The following is a 14,233-nucleotide window of genomic DNA, read 5'->3' as shown; positions in this document are numbered from 1 at the left end:
TCATCAGGTTGGGATTATATAAACTTGCTTCTTCCCACTCCCCTCCAAGCAGTAAATCAAGCTGTACTTGAATTTAGTTAATGATCACTGTATTTAATGAATCAAATGTGACTTAACTGTGCTTTGTTCTTGTTTGTTCGTATGTTTGTTTGTTTGTTTGTTTTACTTATGCATTTCATTGTTTCTGTAATGAGTTTGATTATTAATCAGTGTGCTTTTTTTCTTTGTACTGTCTACAATTAATGCTTGAAAATCAATCAATCAACCAATCAATCAATCAATCAAAATCAAGAATTGTTTCACTGATTGTTTAATTCTAACTGATGCATTAAATGAATGATCACTCCCAATTGTGCTGGAAGACTGATCCTGTGTGGAAAACATCAAACTCCAAATCAGCTTAAATTACTAAGAAAGAACAACATGCAGAAAAACTGATGCACTAGTCAATATTTAAGGAGTGGAGAATTTATTTATATACTGGTGCAGATAGATATATAAGTATTTAGCTCTTAAAAAAAAACAACCAAGAATTCAGTCCCTCGCAGACATGTTCCAACTTTAAGAAGCCCTTCTATCCTCTACTTTTTTCCTGTATCAGTGTCACCTGTTTGGACTGGTTATCTGAAAGACACCAGTTCACAGCCTTAAACAGTCAGACTGTAACCTCTCCACCATGACCAAGACCAAAGAGCTGTCGAAGGACACCAGGGACCAGATTGTGCATCTGAACCAGACTGCAATAAGGAATCTAGTTGGTGATAAGTGGTCAACTGTTGGAGCAATTATTTTTTTAAAAAGGAAGCAATACATCATCACTGACAGTCTCCCTCCATGAAAGATCTCACCTGGTGAAGTACAAACGAACTCAGCAGTAAGTTAACAACCCCAAACTATACAGGGAAACAGATTTACGACCTGAAGAGAGCTGGAACCACAGTGCAAAGTTTAGTATTGGTAACACACAACGTCATCATGAATTAAAACCTTATGGAGCTCCAAACGTTCCCCTGGTTAAGCCAGAACATGTCCAGATCTGTTTAAAGTTCTCCAGAGACCATCTGGATGATCCAGAGGAGGATTGTGGTCATACGAAAGTGAAAAGGAACTCTTTGGTATAAATACCACTGATCGTGTTTGGATGAGGAAGAATGCTGAGTTACATCCCAAAAACACCATACCCACTAACAAGCATGGGAGTGGAAACATCATACTTTGGGAATGAGACTACAGGATGACTGATCCGTATGAAATAAAGGATGAATGGAGCCATGGTGAGATTTTAGATCAAAATCTCTTTCCCTCAATGAGAGCATTGAAGATAAACTGTAAATGGTTCTTCCAGAAGGACTCTGATCCCAAAACACATCGCCCAGGCAACAAGGGTTGGCTATGCAGAAGGTGTCTCAAAGTTCTAGAGTGGTCTAACTAGTCTGTAGACCTCAACCCGAAGGAGATTTTGTAGAGGGAGTTGACAGATCTAAAACCTCACAGCTCTTGAGAAGATCTACATGCCCCGAAGAACGGGCCAAAATAACAGCTACAAAGACTTACCTGTCTGAATGTATATAGTCTTTGGCAGGTTTAGCCTGGTCTATACGTCAGTCAGAGGTATCACATCCATATGTAGGTTTGTGTTTACAGTCCACACAGATGTTCTGTCACTGCTACTTATCTGTCAATTTAATCATCAGCATCAAATATATATATTGTTAATTATCAGATGCTAGAAAGAGTTGTAGGAGTTTTGTGACAGTTATCTACATGTCAGGTTTTCCTTCCATACTTCCGATTTTTATCCATATTATGTGGATGAAGGACAACTCTTCAATTAATTAAATGGCAGTAAAGGTTATGCAACGCGCATGTATTCAGTGCTCACAGTAAATTACATTTTTTTGAGTCATTTCTATACCTTATAATCCCACAGTCACGCTGGCCTTTTTGTGATTGTCAATATCGCTGTCGCCTTTTGGTAATGTACTCTTAGAAGCTGCTAATAAATAGAGTTTCAAATACATAACCTTATTTTTAGTCTGCTTAAAAAGACTGAGGTAAGAATATGACCGTCCATAACCTTGTCTGAGCTCATTTGAGCATCTTGTAAATGGTTTTACTTTGGAAAAAAAAGGGAAATAAAATAAATAAAACGAGTCAGCACAAATTATACAGATATTTCATAAATATGCGTATGTCTGTTCACTAAATATGACGTCAAAGAAGCCACCAAAAGAGAAATGGATCCTTTCAGTGAAACGTCATGTGAAGTGGGGGAAAAAGAGATATTAGTGAGAAAATACAAAATTAATAAGAGTCTAAACTTAACAAATCTCAGATAAATTCTCAGATAAATAAATATCTGAGAAGGAGTTGTTTTTTTTACAGAAAATCTGCTTAATACATCAACTATTTGACAATAGTATTGTTGATAATTCGGTTACATGTGGAAGCACAAAATATTTTATACATTTATATACATTGCAATATTCTGGTAATATTGTTGCTGTGTTTTTTTTTTAATCTAATGGAAATCGCCATGTTAGTACAACTTAAATTGAACATCTAATTAAGACATGGAAATAAATATCTTACCTTTTTACTATAAACTTTAATAACCTGTCGAAATGGTAAGATAATAATGGCAGTAGTTACCAACGAGATAGTAAATATTGAGAAGTGCGTCACTAATGGCTACTTCTTTTTTAACAGCAGTTATAAACTTGACTTACCTGGAAAATAGGTTAGGTTTTTGTCCCTTGTAGGTTCCCGTAGGTATGAAACGGCGCAGACCAACAAACATAAAATAGAATAAAATAAAACTGCTTATATCCTGTTTTAAAAGAGACTAAATTAAAGCTATATCTAAAAAGTAAGTATCCGTTAAATTTGAAGTAAAGTGACGACGCTAAAAGCTCAGAAAATGAGAACATGAATCCACGTTCACTTGGGTCACATGACCAGAACTATTTAATTAAAGGCGTTCAATTTATTGGAGCAAATAAACCGTGAGAACATATTTTAATTGATTTTAAAAAAAAAAGGTCCCACAGCTAGCAAATACATGCTATTCAGACAGGTACAGGTGAGTGTAATTAGTGAACGTATGCGTCTATCATTCTGTTTCTCTTTGATAACATTTGTTAAGGTGGTAACGCATTCTTTGTCAAGAGGCTTTCCGATAAATAAATACATAAAAACTAGGCTGTTACTTATCCGTGAAAGTTTTTATTTTATTTATGTTTTAACATGAATGAAGCATCCAGCCTCACGCACAGCTGTATAATTGAACTAATAAAAATAACATGACTTAACAATCTTTATGATCAAAATAATAGTGATTTTTTTTTTACTTTAAAACAACGTCGGTCGCTACAGTATGTTGTTTGTGTCTATTTTAATTCTGAAACAATGTAAGAAAGAATTTTTTCCCCCATGTATTTGAAGCTTTTAAAATGGGATTGAAAATACATTGAAAGCATTTCATTTTGGGAATTATTTACTTTTAAAATACAATTTCTTTTCATTATTTTTTCGAGAGTTTGTACATTCTTTGGATTTAAATTGTTTTTTGTTTGGAAAGAGTAAAGCAGTATTTAAACAACAGATTTATACCAATATACCTTTTATAATATACTTTTTTGCCTCTCCAGACATATTGAAACATCTTATTTGTAATAATTCTATTCTGAAGCGAGTTACCTGTTTACTTATGTTACTTGTTTTTGACTAAATTGAATGGGTCAATCTTCTGCTAGTTATTTATTATTTCAGAACCTCGCATCCTTGTGTTTAAACGACCTCTAGTCCATCAGTGCTTGGCTGGAGTCATATTCTTGAGATTTTCTTATGTAATTGATATAAAGTGAGTACACTTGCTTCGTTAATAAATGTTTATTTACATTGAGAGAATTTTGTTACAAACAGAATTCTATCCTTTCTTTTCTGTTTAATTTGTTTGATTATTTATTTATATAAAATATTGTGACCAATGCCATTCATGGATTCATGTGCCTTCCTTTGAATGTTTTTTTTGACACTAGATGGCGCTGTGGCTCCATCTGTGGATGACAATATCAGAAAAGCAGACATTTTTTAAGGTTAGGTAAGCAAATTGTCAGAATATTCCATTGATGTTTGATCCTTAAGAGGTTTAAGGGTGCAGCTATAAATGCAGAAAGTACGGAGACACAAATGCCAGCTGTATATAATTGCAATGCAAAAAACCAACCAAACTTTTTCTTTATTTTTTTTTTTAACTTGAGGTGCAAACACCTGATCAATTCTTCCAAAAAAAAAAGAAAAGAAAAGAAAAGAAAAAAAGCTTCACAGACACTTCTGTCTGAACTGTGTAGTTCCACTGCTCCGTGCAGGCGCTGACGTCAAAATATTTGTCTGCTTCAGTAAAAACACAGCTGAAGCGCCAGCATCTTCAGGTGGAAGGAGGAGCTCCAGAACCCCAGTGGAACCAGACCGAACCATGCTGGTGGCAGGAACTGTCAAATCACGGCTTCATGGTCCACCGGAGCCTTTTCAGGAAGCAAGACAGGGAGACATTCAATCCCTACGAAAGGTTCCCCATCAGCGGTGTGTTCCAGCTGGAGTAGGGGGGCCAATTCCCAACCAGTTTTCAAACATGTTCACAAAGCTGTGTTCCCATCACAGCTTTCCTGTAAAAGAAAATGCAACATTTTTAAAGTCTTAGATCTTCAAAGTGTTCTTAACCACATGGATTTGACCGTCAATGAATCCAGATGCATACTAGGAGTCAATTTAAGGTTATGAGGGGAAAGCTATGTCAGAAGGTTTTAACCCCTTCGTGACATAATTTGCATCATAGGACCCGAGACGCTCCTTAATTTTGCATCACCTTAATCAGCAAAAACAATTTTTATATATAATTGACAATAAATTCAGGCATAAAGAGGTTAAAAAGAAAAAAAAATCCTGAAAAGAAAACACTTGAATGAAACTGTAACAAGATTAGTCTTCAGGGAATTTTATCTGCTGCGTTTAGAGATCTGTAATCCAATTGTGGAAATGGGGTTGATGATCATGTGCTCTCCACAATTTACTAATGCTTAACGAAGTTAAGGCAAACACGCTTCGGGAATCTCCAGATTTAGTTTACATCAAAGTCTCTTTTTCTTTACTCCAACTCATCAAGATTTTTCAGACAGCTTTTAGATCCTAAAAGAAATTAGTGGAACGCTGACCTACCAAAGCCTTTTCCCATCTTTTTATTAGCTGCTCGTGTTCTGTGAGTGCACTTCTCCACTGATTCAAATCCCTGGATGGAATGTTCTCATCTGTGGACAAAATGTTTCCCATTGATATACAATTGTTTTGATATAAATCAGTTATTTTGTGTTCAAACCTCAGCATGCAGACCATATCTTTCACACTTCACATGCAGAACGTGGAGCAGATACCTCTAATAGGTAGATGAACGTTGACCTCAGATGTGTCACTTCCTGTTTTGCCTTCAGCAACACACTGGTAACGGGCGTCCTTCATCGGCGGCCCTTCCCTGACCCAGCTGCTCACCAGTACCTCCGCCCGCCCCAGCTGCTGCCGAAACTCCACCACAGGGGTGTCCAGATGACGCCCGTCTAAAAGCCAGTGAATGTGGATGTCGCCGGGGCCTGCGATGAAGAACAGGAGCTCTGTTGAGCTCTGCATGAATGCTTTCCTTGTCGGGCCTCCTTGAGCGTTCACTTCCAACCAAACACCAGGAGCTTGTGAACATGCAAACACACAACAGCTATGACCTACTTCCAGTGACATGCAAAAGAACAGGCACTGTTCATGTGCAACACTGAAGATCCAAATCTGATTATTTCTGTATTCCAGATAAAAGAACCGAAACCAAACAAACTAGGAATAAAACCAAAAAATAGTTTATATATAGAAAAAGCAGATGCTAAACCTCCCTTCTTGGTCCTTATCTGAACAAGGGGGGTTCAGATAAGTTCAGGTAAGACATTAAAATGTGTTGATCCATAAATATAAAAAAAAACTTCAAAGCAATTAAGGTTGATCTCATTAATAGATAAAAGGGTTCAGCAGGCTTCAATGATTATGTACTTTTTACTAAAACATGCTGATCCTAACGTTTTCCGTGGGTTTATTTTTATAATTTGTAAAACTTGAGTTAGGATTGAACTAAAAAAAAGTTTGGACTCCATTAGTTGTTAATCTTCATCCAAAGCCATTTTCAAACTTTACTTATTGTCATTCCTTGTGTACCTCTATACATGTTTTTTACCGTTACAGTTTTAAATGACCGGAGAACATTGTGCCAAACACCGTGCAGTCCCTAAAGTGCTTGTACACAAGCATTTACTGAACTAGACTGAGTGACCCAAACCCCCCGTTTTCCAGTAACCATAGACTTCTGAGACAAACAGCTATTGGCTGCTACCCATTTTTCTAACATGTTCTTGCTAATCCTATTGTTTTCCATGATACATTTTCTTTATTGCAAGTTATTTGAATTATAAAACAGGCCAGAGACCTCAAAAAAAGTTTGTGGTGATTGAACGCTCAAAATGTTTGACAGACGCTCCCGAGCCTGCTTTCAAGGGGTTAGGGCGTGGACTTCCTACAACTGATGGTTCAATATTACCATGGTAACAAGTCTGGCCAATCACTGCTTACTAATGTTGTCTGGCTCCAACATGGCGGCGTCTGTATTGCGACTGAATTGTTTGTTTGAAAGTTCAATATTTTTTACGGGAGACATCACACTCAGTCCTGTTCTGTTAGACGAACTCGCTAACTTCCAGGTTGAAGCACATTTCAAATGAAAGTTAAAAAGAAGTGTTCAATAACTAACCCCTTTAGAGGCTTGGTCCACATAATAGTTGGTCCAGTTTTACTCCAATGCAGAGATGATTCATCTTTACAACAGTAATAAATATACTTACGGTAAATCCTAGTTACAAAATCTCCTTATAGCCAAGTTTAATTTTTCTAATTGCAACTGTTCAGTTTAATATTGAATGAAATGGATTCTTTACATGAAACAAGTTTTTACTCTAACAGATGCATTTCTTCTCTTTAGGCCAACATCACGTTCATTCTACTTAATCCTTCATGTGGTCTTCTAGGGGTTAACCACCACAGTTTTTCCCCCCTTACACGTCGGTCTTTAATTTGTTTTTGCATTTAGTGAACATTCAAAACCCAAACTGCACCAAGCTGCTGATTGTTAAAACAAAATCTGAGGCTTCAACATGCTCAGACATTCAGGTAAATGTTTTACTCACATGCAATAGGTCGGAATGACAAAAGGGTTCATTTCTGTTCAAAACATTAAAACCATAACATAACTTCAGTTGACTCATCACACAGTAGGTTAAACGCTTAAAGATACAAAGTTAAAACTAAAAAAAACATTTAGAAAAACCTTTTTTAAGGCTTTATTTACCTTTCTAGCAAGAGCCACAGGATGCTCTCTTCAATTATGTACAGCTTCCATATATACAGATTTAATTACAAATGTTTACAGGTCAAAAACATTGAAAAAAATACAGTTTTTGACTAACTGGCAGCTCTGGATGATAAAATGAATATGAAATATTCTTTAATTGAACAACCATGAAAGGTCGACAGTTCAACAGGGAACTCCAGTGAAATTTGTACATTTTGTCATCATTTTGAGGTTTCCCCCCCCCCACAGGTCTGACCCAAAAAAAAATCTAAGACAAACCCTTCCCTCTCTGTTAGTTTTTTCCGGTAAAAACCAGCATGCAGAGTAAAAAGGAGAGTTATAGAGTCGAGTGGTAAAAATTTCCAAACCGAGCATTGGAGATGAGTGAGGGCTGGTCCCAAAGCCACAGGCACCACTCACCAAGAGCAAGGCAGAAGAGCAGGAAGGCCCCGTGGGCATGAAGCCCCCAGGCCTGGTCCTTCAGCAGGGGAGGCAGAAGTCTCACCTCCGCCTCCCGAGCCTCCACAGTGTGAAGTTTGGTGGAAGAAGAGGAGAAGGAGGGAAGGGCAGAGCTCCCGCCAGAGGAGAGTGAGGAGGATGAAGAGGAGGCTGTGAGAGGAAGTGATGGAGAAGAAGAGAGTTGAGGAAATTCTACATGAGGGGCGACATGCAGAGGACAAAACAGTGAGAAATCTAAAAGCTGCAATAAATTATACAAAACCTACACAAGTGGAGAGTTAAGTGGGATCAAAATAATGCAGATGTGCCAAAAAAGCTCTGAACTTAAAAAGCTTCAGGTTATTTCAGGGCTTAAGCTTCAGATTGTGCTGTTCTTCATACTTCATCTATAGGCTGTGAATGACTGAAGGTTAAAGCACCAGATCATCAGTGAAGTTCACGTCACAGGTACAAAGAAAGCAAAACACCAGTGTCACTTCTCGCGAGACAGTGCTTGATACATTCCAGCATTTCTCCTCCCCCCCCCCCTCCTCCTCTCTCTCTCTCTCCGGCCGTATAACCTGCAGCACCTCCTCATCTCAGGTTCTGTACAACACATTTCTCCTCAAAGCCGGCCCAGTTCACACAGAGCAACCGTCCCTGAGAAATTACTGTTACCATGGCGCTTTGAGCATTAATGAGGAGGAGAAAAAGAAAAAAAAACACCGGCTGTACAAAAAGAGGGACTGTTTCTTAGGAAAACATCAGAGAAACTTACCAATTTGGTAAACAATGTTTCCAATTTGGAATGTAAGAAGTAGCTTTACTTGCTGGACTGAGCTGGTTTCCTTACATCTACACAAACGGACTCTACCCAGCACAACACTTAACCCCACTGAACGCTCAGGAGAACAGAACGTCCGAACGCAGCATGGCTTCAACAGCAGATGAATGAGAGCAGAGGGGAAGGCCTCTGGCTAGCAATCATCTGCATCTGCAAACTTGATGGACTGAGAGTCGCCGTCTATGTCGAAAGGTTTCTCCTGGGAGGGGCTGTCCCCTCTGAAGCTGTGAGGGGGGATCTGGCCGTTGCCACACTCTGGTTCGGTCTCGTAGCCGGTGTCTCGGAGCGCCCGCAGGCTTTGCTTGCCGTTCTGGGTCGGCTGGTCGCTCAGGTTCACCTTTTCCTGGGGGGCCGTTTCCATCAGACCCGCCTCGCAGGCCCTGTACTCTGGCTGGTGGGCGCTCTTGTGGCTGCCCAGCAGAGCGGCTCGCAGCCTCAGGCAGGGGGCTGGGAGGTACTGCATGTAGCAGTTGTACACCAGTGCAGCCAGAAAGAGGGCGAAGAAGAGGAGGAAGAGGAGCAGGTAGGCCATGCCGTTGCTATGCTGCAGATACTCGGCCTCTGGGTCTTGGCTGCCCGGATGGGGAACGATGGGGTTTGAGAGAACGTGCTGGTTACGCAGAACCTTGACGGTGCTGCTGGTGGGCGCAGTTAGTGATGGATCAGTTTGAGGGGGGGTGGTGAGGACCGCAGCGGTGAAGCTGGCTGAAGTTAGAGGGGCTCTGCTTGCCTTTACATTACCTTCAGCTGCAGCCTCGCTCCCTGCCTCTGGGCTGTTGGGGGAGCTGCTCCCGTTTGTCCCTCGCGGCACGGTTCTGACAGGAAGATCCAGAGTCAGCACATATCCAGCCAGGAGGAAGCTAAAGTTCTTCCCAGCGGCAGGAACCCATTCCACGCTCCAGCACTCATAGTAGCCCTGTTCTTCAGGAGCCACGCTGTAAATGAGGAGCCCGTTTTCGCCGATGAAGTGGAAGCGGGACGCCTCTGTGAGATCGGAGCCGTTCAGCCTCCACGTCACCTGAGCCAGGTTGGATTTCAGCAGACACGGCAGCACGGCAGAGCTCCCCGGCTTCGCCGCCACTCGCTGGAAGTCCTTCTGAGACAGAGATGCCACTGACGAGAAAGCAGACAAAAATATTACTATTGAAACCTAAATGGCTAAACAGAGGAGAACTCATGCAGCAACACTAAGATACACCAGAAGATGGAGACAGAGTTCATCTCATTTGTTGTTAAAGACCCTTTCACTCCAATGAAAAAAGGTGTTTTTGGTGTCTAACATGTTTTTGGGGCATTTTTCTGATGGAGGACGTTGATAAAGAAAATTAAGCTCAAATTTACATTTTTTATACTTATTTATTCAAATCGCAGTAATTAACAGCTGACAAAAAAATGCAGTTGGAAAAAGATCGTAGTTTTGCTGGGTGGGCCACAAGCTCCCTGCTCCGCTCCATTCTGATGCATCTCCTGCCGACAACTGGACATCGTCCTGGCTAATAGACTAATGGGAACGATTTAATAAGAGATCAAAAAGGGATTGGGGTGGGTCTTTAAGTCAGCTAAGATGATCATCTTAAGACTGTAGGATCTTGAATTCTCCATCATCACTGTTGATATGCTAAAGTTTGTTCATCAGAGCCTCATACCTGAAGGACACCTGTCTGCATCCCCTCTCAGACTCTGGACGAGCCTCCTGCAACACAAACGTCACAAAACTGTGAGATGGCATCTAGCAGGATAGGCCGGTCTAACTAGAAGGCCCATCAGATTTTGTTCTGAACAGGACGAACGTGCATGAATGCACCGGCGATGTGCCAAAAGATCCTAACGATAAAACGCAAACATCAGATTTAGTATCATGCAAACTCACCTGCGCTGCTGGCTAGGAGCATCAAAGATACTGATGCAGGTCCTGCTTTTTGGGTCCCAGGCACAGTATGGGTCTCGAGCCAGGACACAGTCCTGGCAGGACGTGTACCTGCTACAGAAGGCAGTGGGCGACTGCACAACACCAGAGTCGGAACCAGCATACATGGAGCGCGTCTGTTTGAGGAAACGGGAGCAGGTGAAACTGATGCCCACTAGATATTGAAAGAATGGCATCATAATATTCTCTCCTTTACTCTGAAACCACCAAGTTTAGCTAAACTTTAGTCGTCATTCATCATTGAGCACCAACTCTGTTCAGTCTAGGTTGAGCATTAATGCTGATTTGGTGACATTTTGATCAGTCAGTCCCCATACACGGTTGTGGGAAAGTTACGTTTAGCATCACAGATGTCAGTTTGTGTGGATATTTTAGTCCCTGACATCTACAGCCTGAGCCACCCCTGCTTTTTTCCTTTTCATGCAGCCAAAACAAACTGCAGCTGACCTCAGAGGAGAGCAGAAGATTCTTGATGGGCTCGTCGCTCTTCAGCAGCTGCATCTCCTCAACAATGTGAACCTCGCCTTCAAACAGCACCGACTTGTGAAGCATCCCTTTATCTGAAAAGACAAAGAGTTCAGTGATTTAGTCAAAGCAAATTAAAAACAGTCAAAACATTCCTTTAACAAAATACTTTCATTTTTTTTTCTGTAAAACTTTTTTTATGTTAAAAACAGAACGGATGAATACAAATAAAACGTGAAGCGGATGTGTTAAGAAGTCATTACACATCGGTTTAAAATTTCTTGATTTTATTCTTGTAATGTTAGTAATTATGCCTTCGTAAAAAAGGAAACTCACAAATTCATTCATTCATCAAATTTACGAGAAAAAGAAAACCCTGAAAGATTTCAATTAATGTGTAGTGACTTTATAAAATTGTTTTTCGGGGTATTTCTTTCAAATGGTTGTGAATCAGGAGCAGACAAAAAATAGAAGTTTAAAAAAAAAAAAACAAGCCTATTTGTTGCGTAGAAAAATACATTTTGTGGGCCAAAAGCTCCCCGTTTCGAGATCTCAACAACATGGAGGGGAAGGGGGGGCGGGATGCTCTGCGCCAACTATCCCACCCACAACTCTGAGGCCAATTTGCAATGAACTCCTGCCGCCCTGCAGAAAAACTATGCAATAGAAAATAACAGTTTTTTTTCTATTTTGGCTAAAAACAGGATAACTGTAAATAAAGACCTCTGGGAACGCTTTTACAGAAGCCCAAAGGACGATCAGAGTGGGACTTTGACGTATGAACAGCATCATCTCACCTGTTCCAGTGAAGATTATATCATAGGTGTTTCCGTCCAGCGCTTCGACTCTTTCCACCACAATCTGGGTGTAGTTGACGTCTTTGGTGATGAGGCGCGGCTTGTTGCCGATGGGCAGGACGGGATCTTCCAGCAGGGGGTGATCTCTAACAAACTGGAGGGTTTTGTCTGGCAGGTGGAGGGAGCTGTTGATGTTCTGCCGTCTCATCAGGTTGTTAATGCACTGAAGAAGAACATGAGGGCGTAAAACACAGCATTAGAAGAAATGCCGTCGGCTTTACCGATCAAGGTTTAGGGTCACTTACTGCTCCGGGGCGTGGAGACGGTGTGACGCCGTTGTATCGCACCCACTTGGTGTGCGACTGTTCCACTGTGGCCTTCTGCATATACTTCCCCTTGGAGAAGACTTCCTCCACAGCCGACACGTTGTAGGCGCACACAGCTGACAAACCCACATTCCCCCTTTAAGGATGACAAAAGGGAAGGGGTTTGATATTGGTTTGGAGAAAAAAACAACAACATAAAACTCTTTTTTAGAAGCGTGCATCTTTCTGCAGCTTTAAAAAAGACTGACCACTGAGAGGTGAAGACTCCGTAGAAAACGGTGTCTTTCCACTCCGCCCCCTTCAGGGTGAAAATGTCCTGCACCACGTTGAAAACGAAGTTGAGCTCTGGCATGGAGCACACCAGCTTCGCTTTCAGAAAAGACGTCCATTTCTTCTGCAGCGTGCGCTCGCCGCCAAGGTCCCCCTGTGAAAGGACGGTGCAGATGCTCAGCCGTGAGAAGAAGTGGTGCAGATAGGAGCAGATAGGGAACATGAGCAGCATTTGGAACAAAAAAAAAAAACAAAAGAAACACAAGGCTTCTTATTTAAGGGGGAAATTCCCAGCTTCTCTCAAACTGCTTTGATTACTTTGGGTCAAGGACTGTTGGCGTGTAAAATGAGCATCCTCTTAAGAAGCAATTTATGATTTGAGCTAACTGGTCAGAGAAGAAATCTTCCCCAAAACAAAGGTTTGATTACGGCTCTAAAGGCTGGTGGGTGCAGATGGTGCGCGACATGTACCGACCTTGCAGACGCGAGCCACCCTGGGGATGAGCAGCTTGCCAAAGAACTCGTATTCCACCGACACTTCGGTGAAGAAGTAATAGATTTTGTCGTCATCGCCATCTGCTCTGCTTTTCCCTCCTCTGATCACGTCGGCAAACACGAAACTCGGCTCTAAAAAGGAGCAGATTTGGAGCCTTCAAACCATTGATGAGTCATTTGGAAACCAAGCGGCATTTAAAACATCTGTGTGAATGTTTCATATTTAAAGTTTTAACCTTTAAAAACTTTTTTGAGGAACTAATACTTCAGCCAGACATGCATCTCCCTTTGTTCACTTAATTACAAAGAGCTGCTAAGTAACCAGTAAGTACAGACACTTCAGCAACAGAGTCATTTTACAAGCTGACGGCAAAGTTATTGCTGAGTCAATGTGAAAGCTGATAACAGAGAAAGGAAACCGACTGTTTTTAGTCACAGAGAACAGAAAGGGGATTTATTTCAACATATGGAGGAACTTACACATGCAAAAAAATAAATCTAATAAAAAAATGTTGTCTTTTAATGAAGTTCTCTTCTGAGCAGCTTCCTCCCTTTATTCAAAGCAAACCTACCGTTTAGCCATGACGTGGAATACTGCGTCCTCAGAAGAGAGCGGGACTGGGAATATCTGGAAATAATGGGCTCGCTGCCCAGGAAGTTATAAGCTGTCCCAGAGTACAGATCTCCATCTGATGGATAAAAAGGAGATTATGGGGTTTGAAAGCACTATGATGAAGAGCTTACAACCAAAAAGGAAAAAATAAAACAAAAACAAAAAAAAGTCCTCCCACTCACCAACCATGACTGTGGTGAAGCTTTGTGACGGGTCAAAGGAACACTTCCCTCTGCCGTCTTCAATCCGACCCGCCAGCGAAAAGTCACCAAGGTTCTAAAAGGGATCAGATTAAAGTTTGCACCTTTTTTTTGCTCGTAGGGCTTTCAGAGGAGAGACATAGCAGCCTACCAAGTGGTCACACTGAGGCTGAAAGGCGTATGTCCCGCAGACGTACAGCCGCTCATCGTCTACAACTTGGAGAACCCGGATGTAGTTCAGACAATCCCTCTGAAAAGCAACAGAACACATTTACAACAGGAAAATGCAGAGATAATAATAAATTAATATAAGTAAAAATTAAATGATCAAACCTCTTTTGACTTCCCCTTAAGTGCGCACATGTTCATGGGGGTTTCCGCTACTGTCCACTGAACCTAAAGAAGCATCGACGTTTCAGAGACAGA

At 41.1% G+C, this 14,233-nt stretch overlaps 1 protein-coding gene across 7 annotated transcripts in view; it reads right to left on the bottom strand.

Moving 5' to 3' along the window:
• Nucleotides 1-3,878: 3,878 nt before the first annotated feature.
• Nucleotides 3,879-14,233, bottom strand: part of sema4d (semaphorin 4D) — a 48,752-nt gene continuing 38,397 nt past the window's right edge. For 3 of the 7 annotated variants that reach the window (XM_023960407.1, XM_023960409.1, XM_011481610.3), the window contains 12 exons: nucleotides 14,141-14,203; nucleotides 13,959-14,057; nucleotides 13,790-13,883; nucleotides 13,567-13,683; nucleotides 12,975-13,126; nucleotides 12,478-12,653; nucleotides 12,209-12,365; nucleotides 11,904-12,126; nucleotides 11,089-11,201; nucleotides 10,585-10,757; nucleotides 10,361-10,407; nucleotides 8,407-9,827 (listed from right to left, as the gene is read on the bottom strand). In XM_023960407.1, coding sequence (XP_023816175.1) covers nucleotides 8,848-9,827; nucleotides 10,361-10,407; nucleotides 10,585-10,757; nucleotides 11,089-11,201; nucleotides 11,904-12,126; nucleotides 12,209-12,365; nucleotides 12,478-12,653; nucleotides 12,975-13,126; nucleotides 13,567-13,683; nucleotides 13,790-13,883; nucleotides 13,959-14,057; nucleotides 14,141-14,203 — 2,394 coding nt within the window. In that variant the 3' untranslated portion in view covers nucleotides 8,407-8,847. Of the gene's footprint in view, nucleotides 4,668-5,217; nucleotides 5,307-5,429; nucleotides 5,643-6,851; nucleotides 7,303-7,852; nucleotides 8,042-8,406; nucleotides 9,828-10,360; nucleotides 10,408-10,584; nucleotides 10,758-11,088; nucleotides 11,202-11,903; nucleotides 12,127-12,208; nucleotides 12,366-12,477; nucleotides 12,654-12,974; nucleotides 13,127-13,566; nucleotides 13,684-13,789; nucleotides 13,884-13,958; nucleotides 14,058-14,140; nucleotides 14,204-14,233 lie in introns of those variants that run through there. The other 4 variants (XR_002874247.1, XM_023960410.1, XM_023960411.1 and 1 more) reach the window with 4 other exon arrangements.

The sequence above is a fragment of the Oryzias latipes genome, chromosome 12 (genome assembly GCF_002234675.1).
Source record: "Oryzias latipes chromosome 12, ASM223467v1".
Taxonomy (NCBI): Eukaryota; Metazoa; Chordata; class Actinopteri; order Beloniformes; family Adrianichthyidae; genus Oryzias; species Oryzias latipes.
Note: the sequence above shows the minus strand (reverse complement) of the source record. Positions and strands in the feature narration are given on the sequence as shown.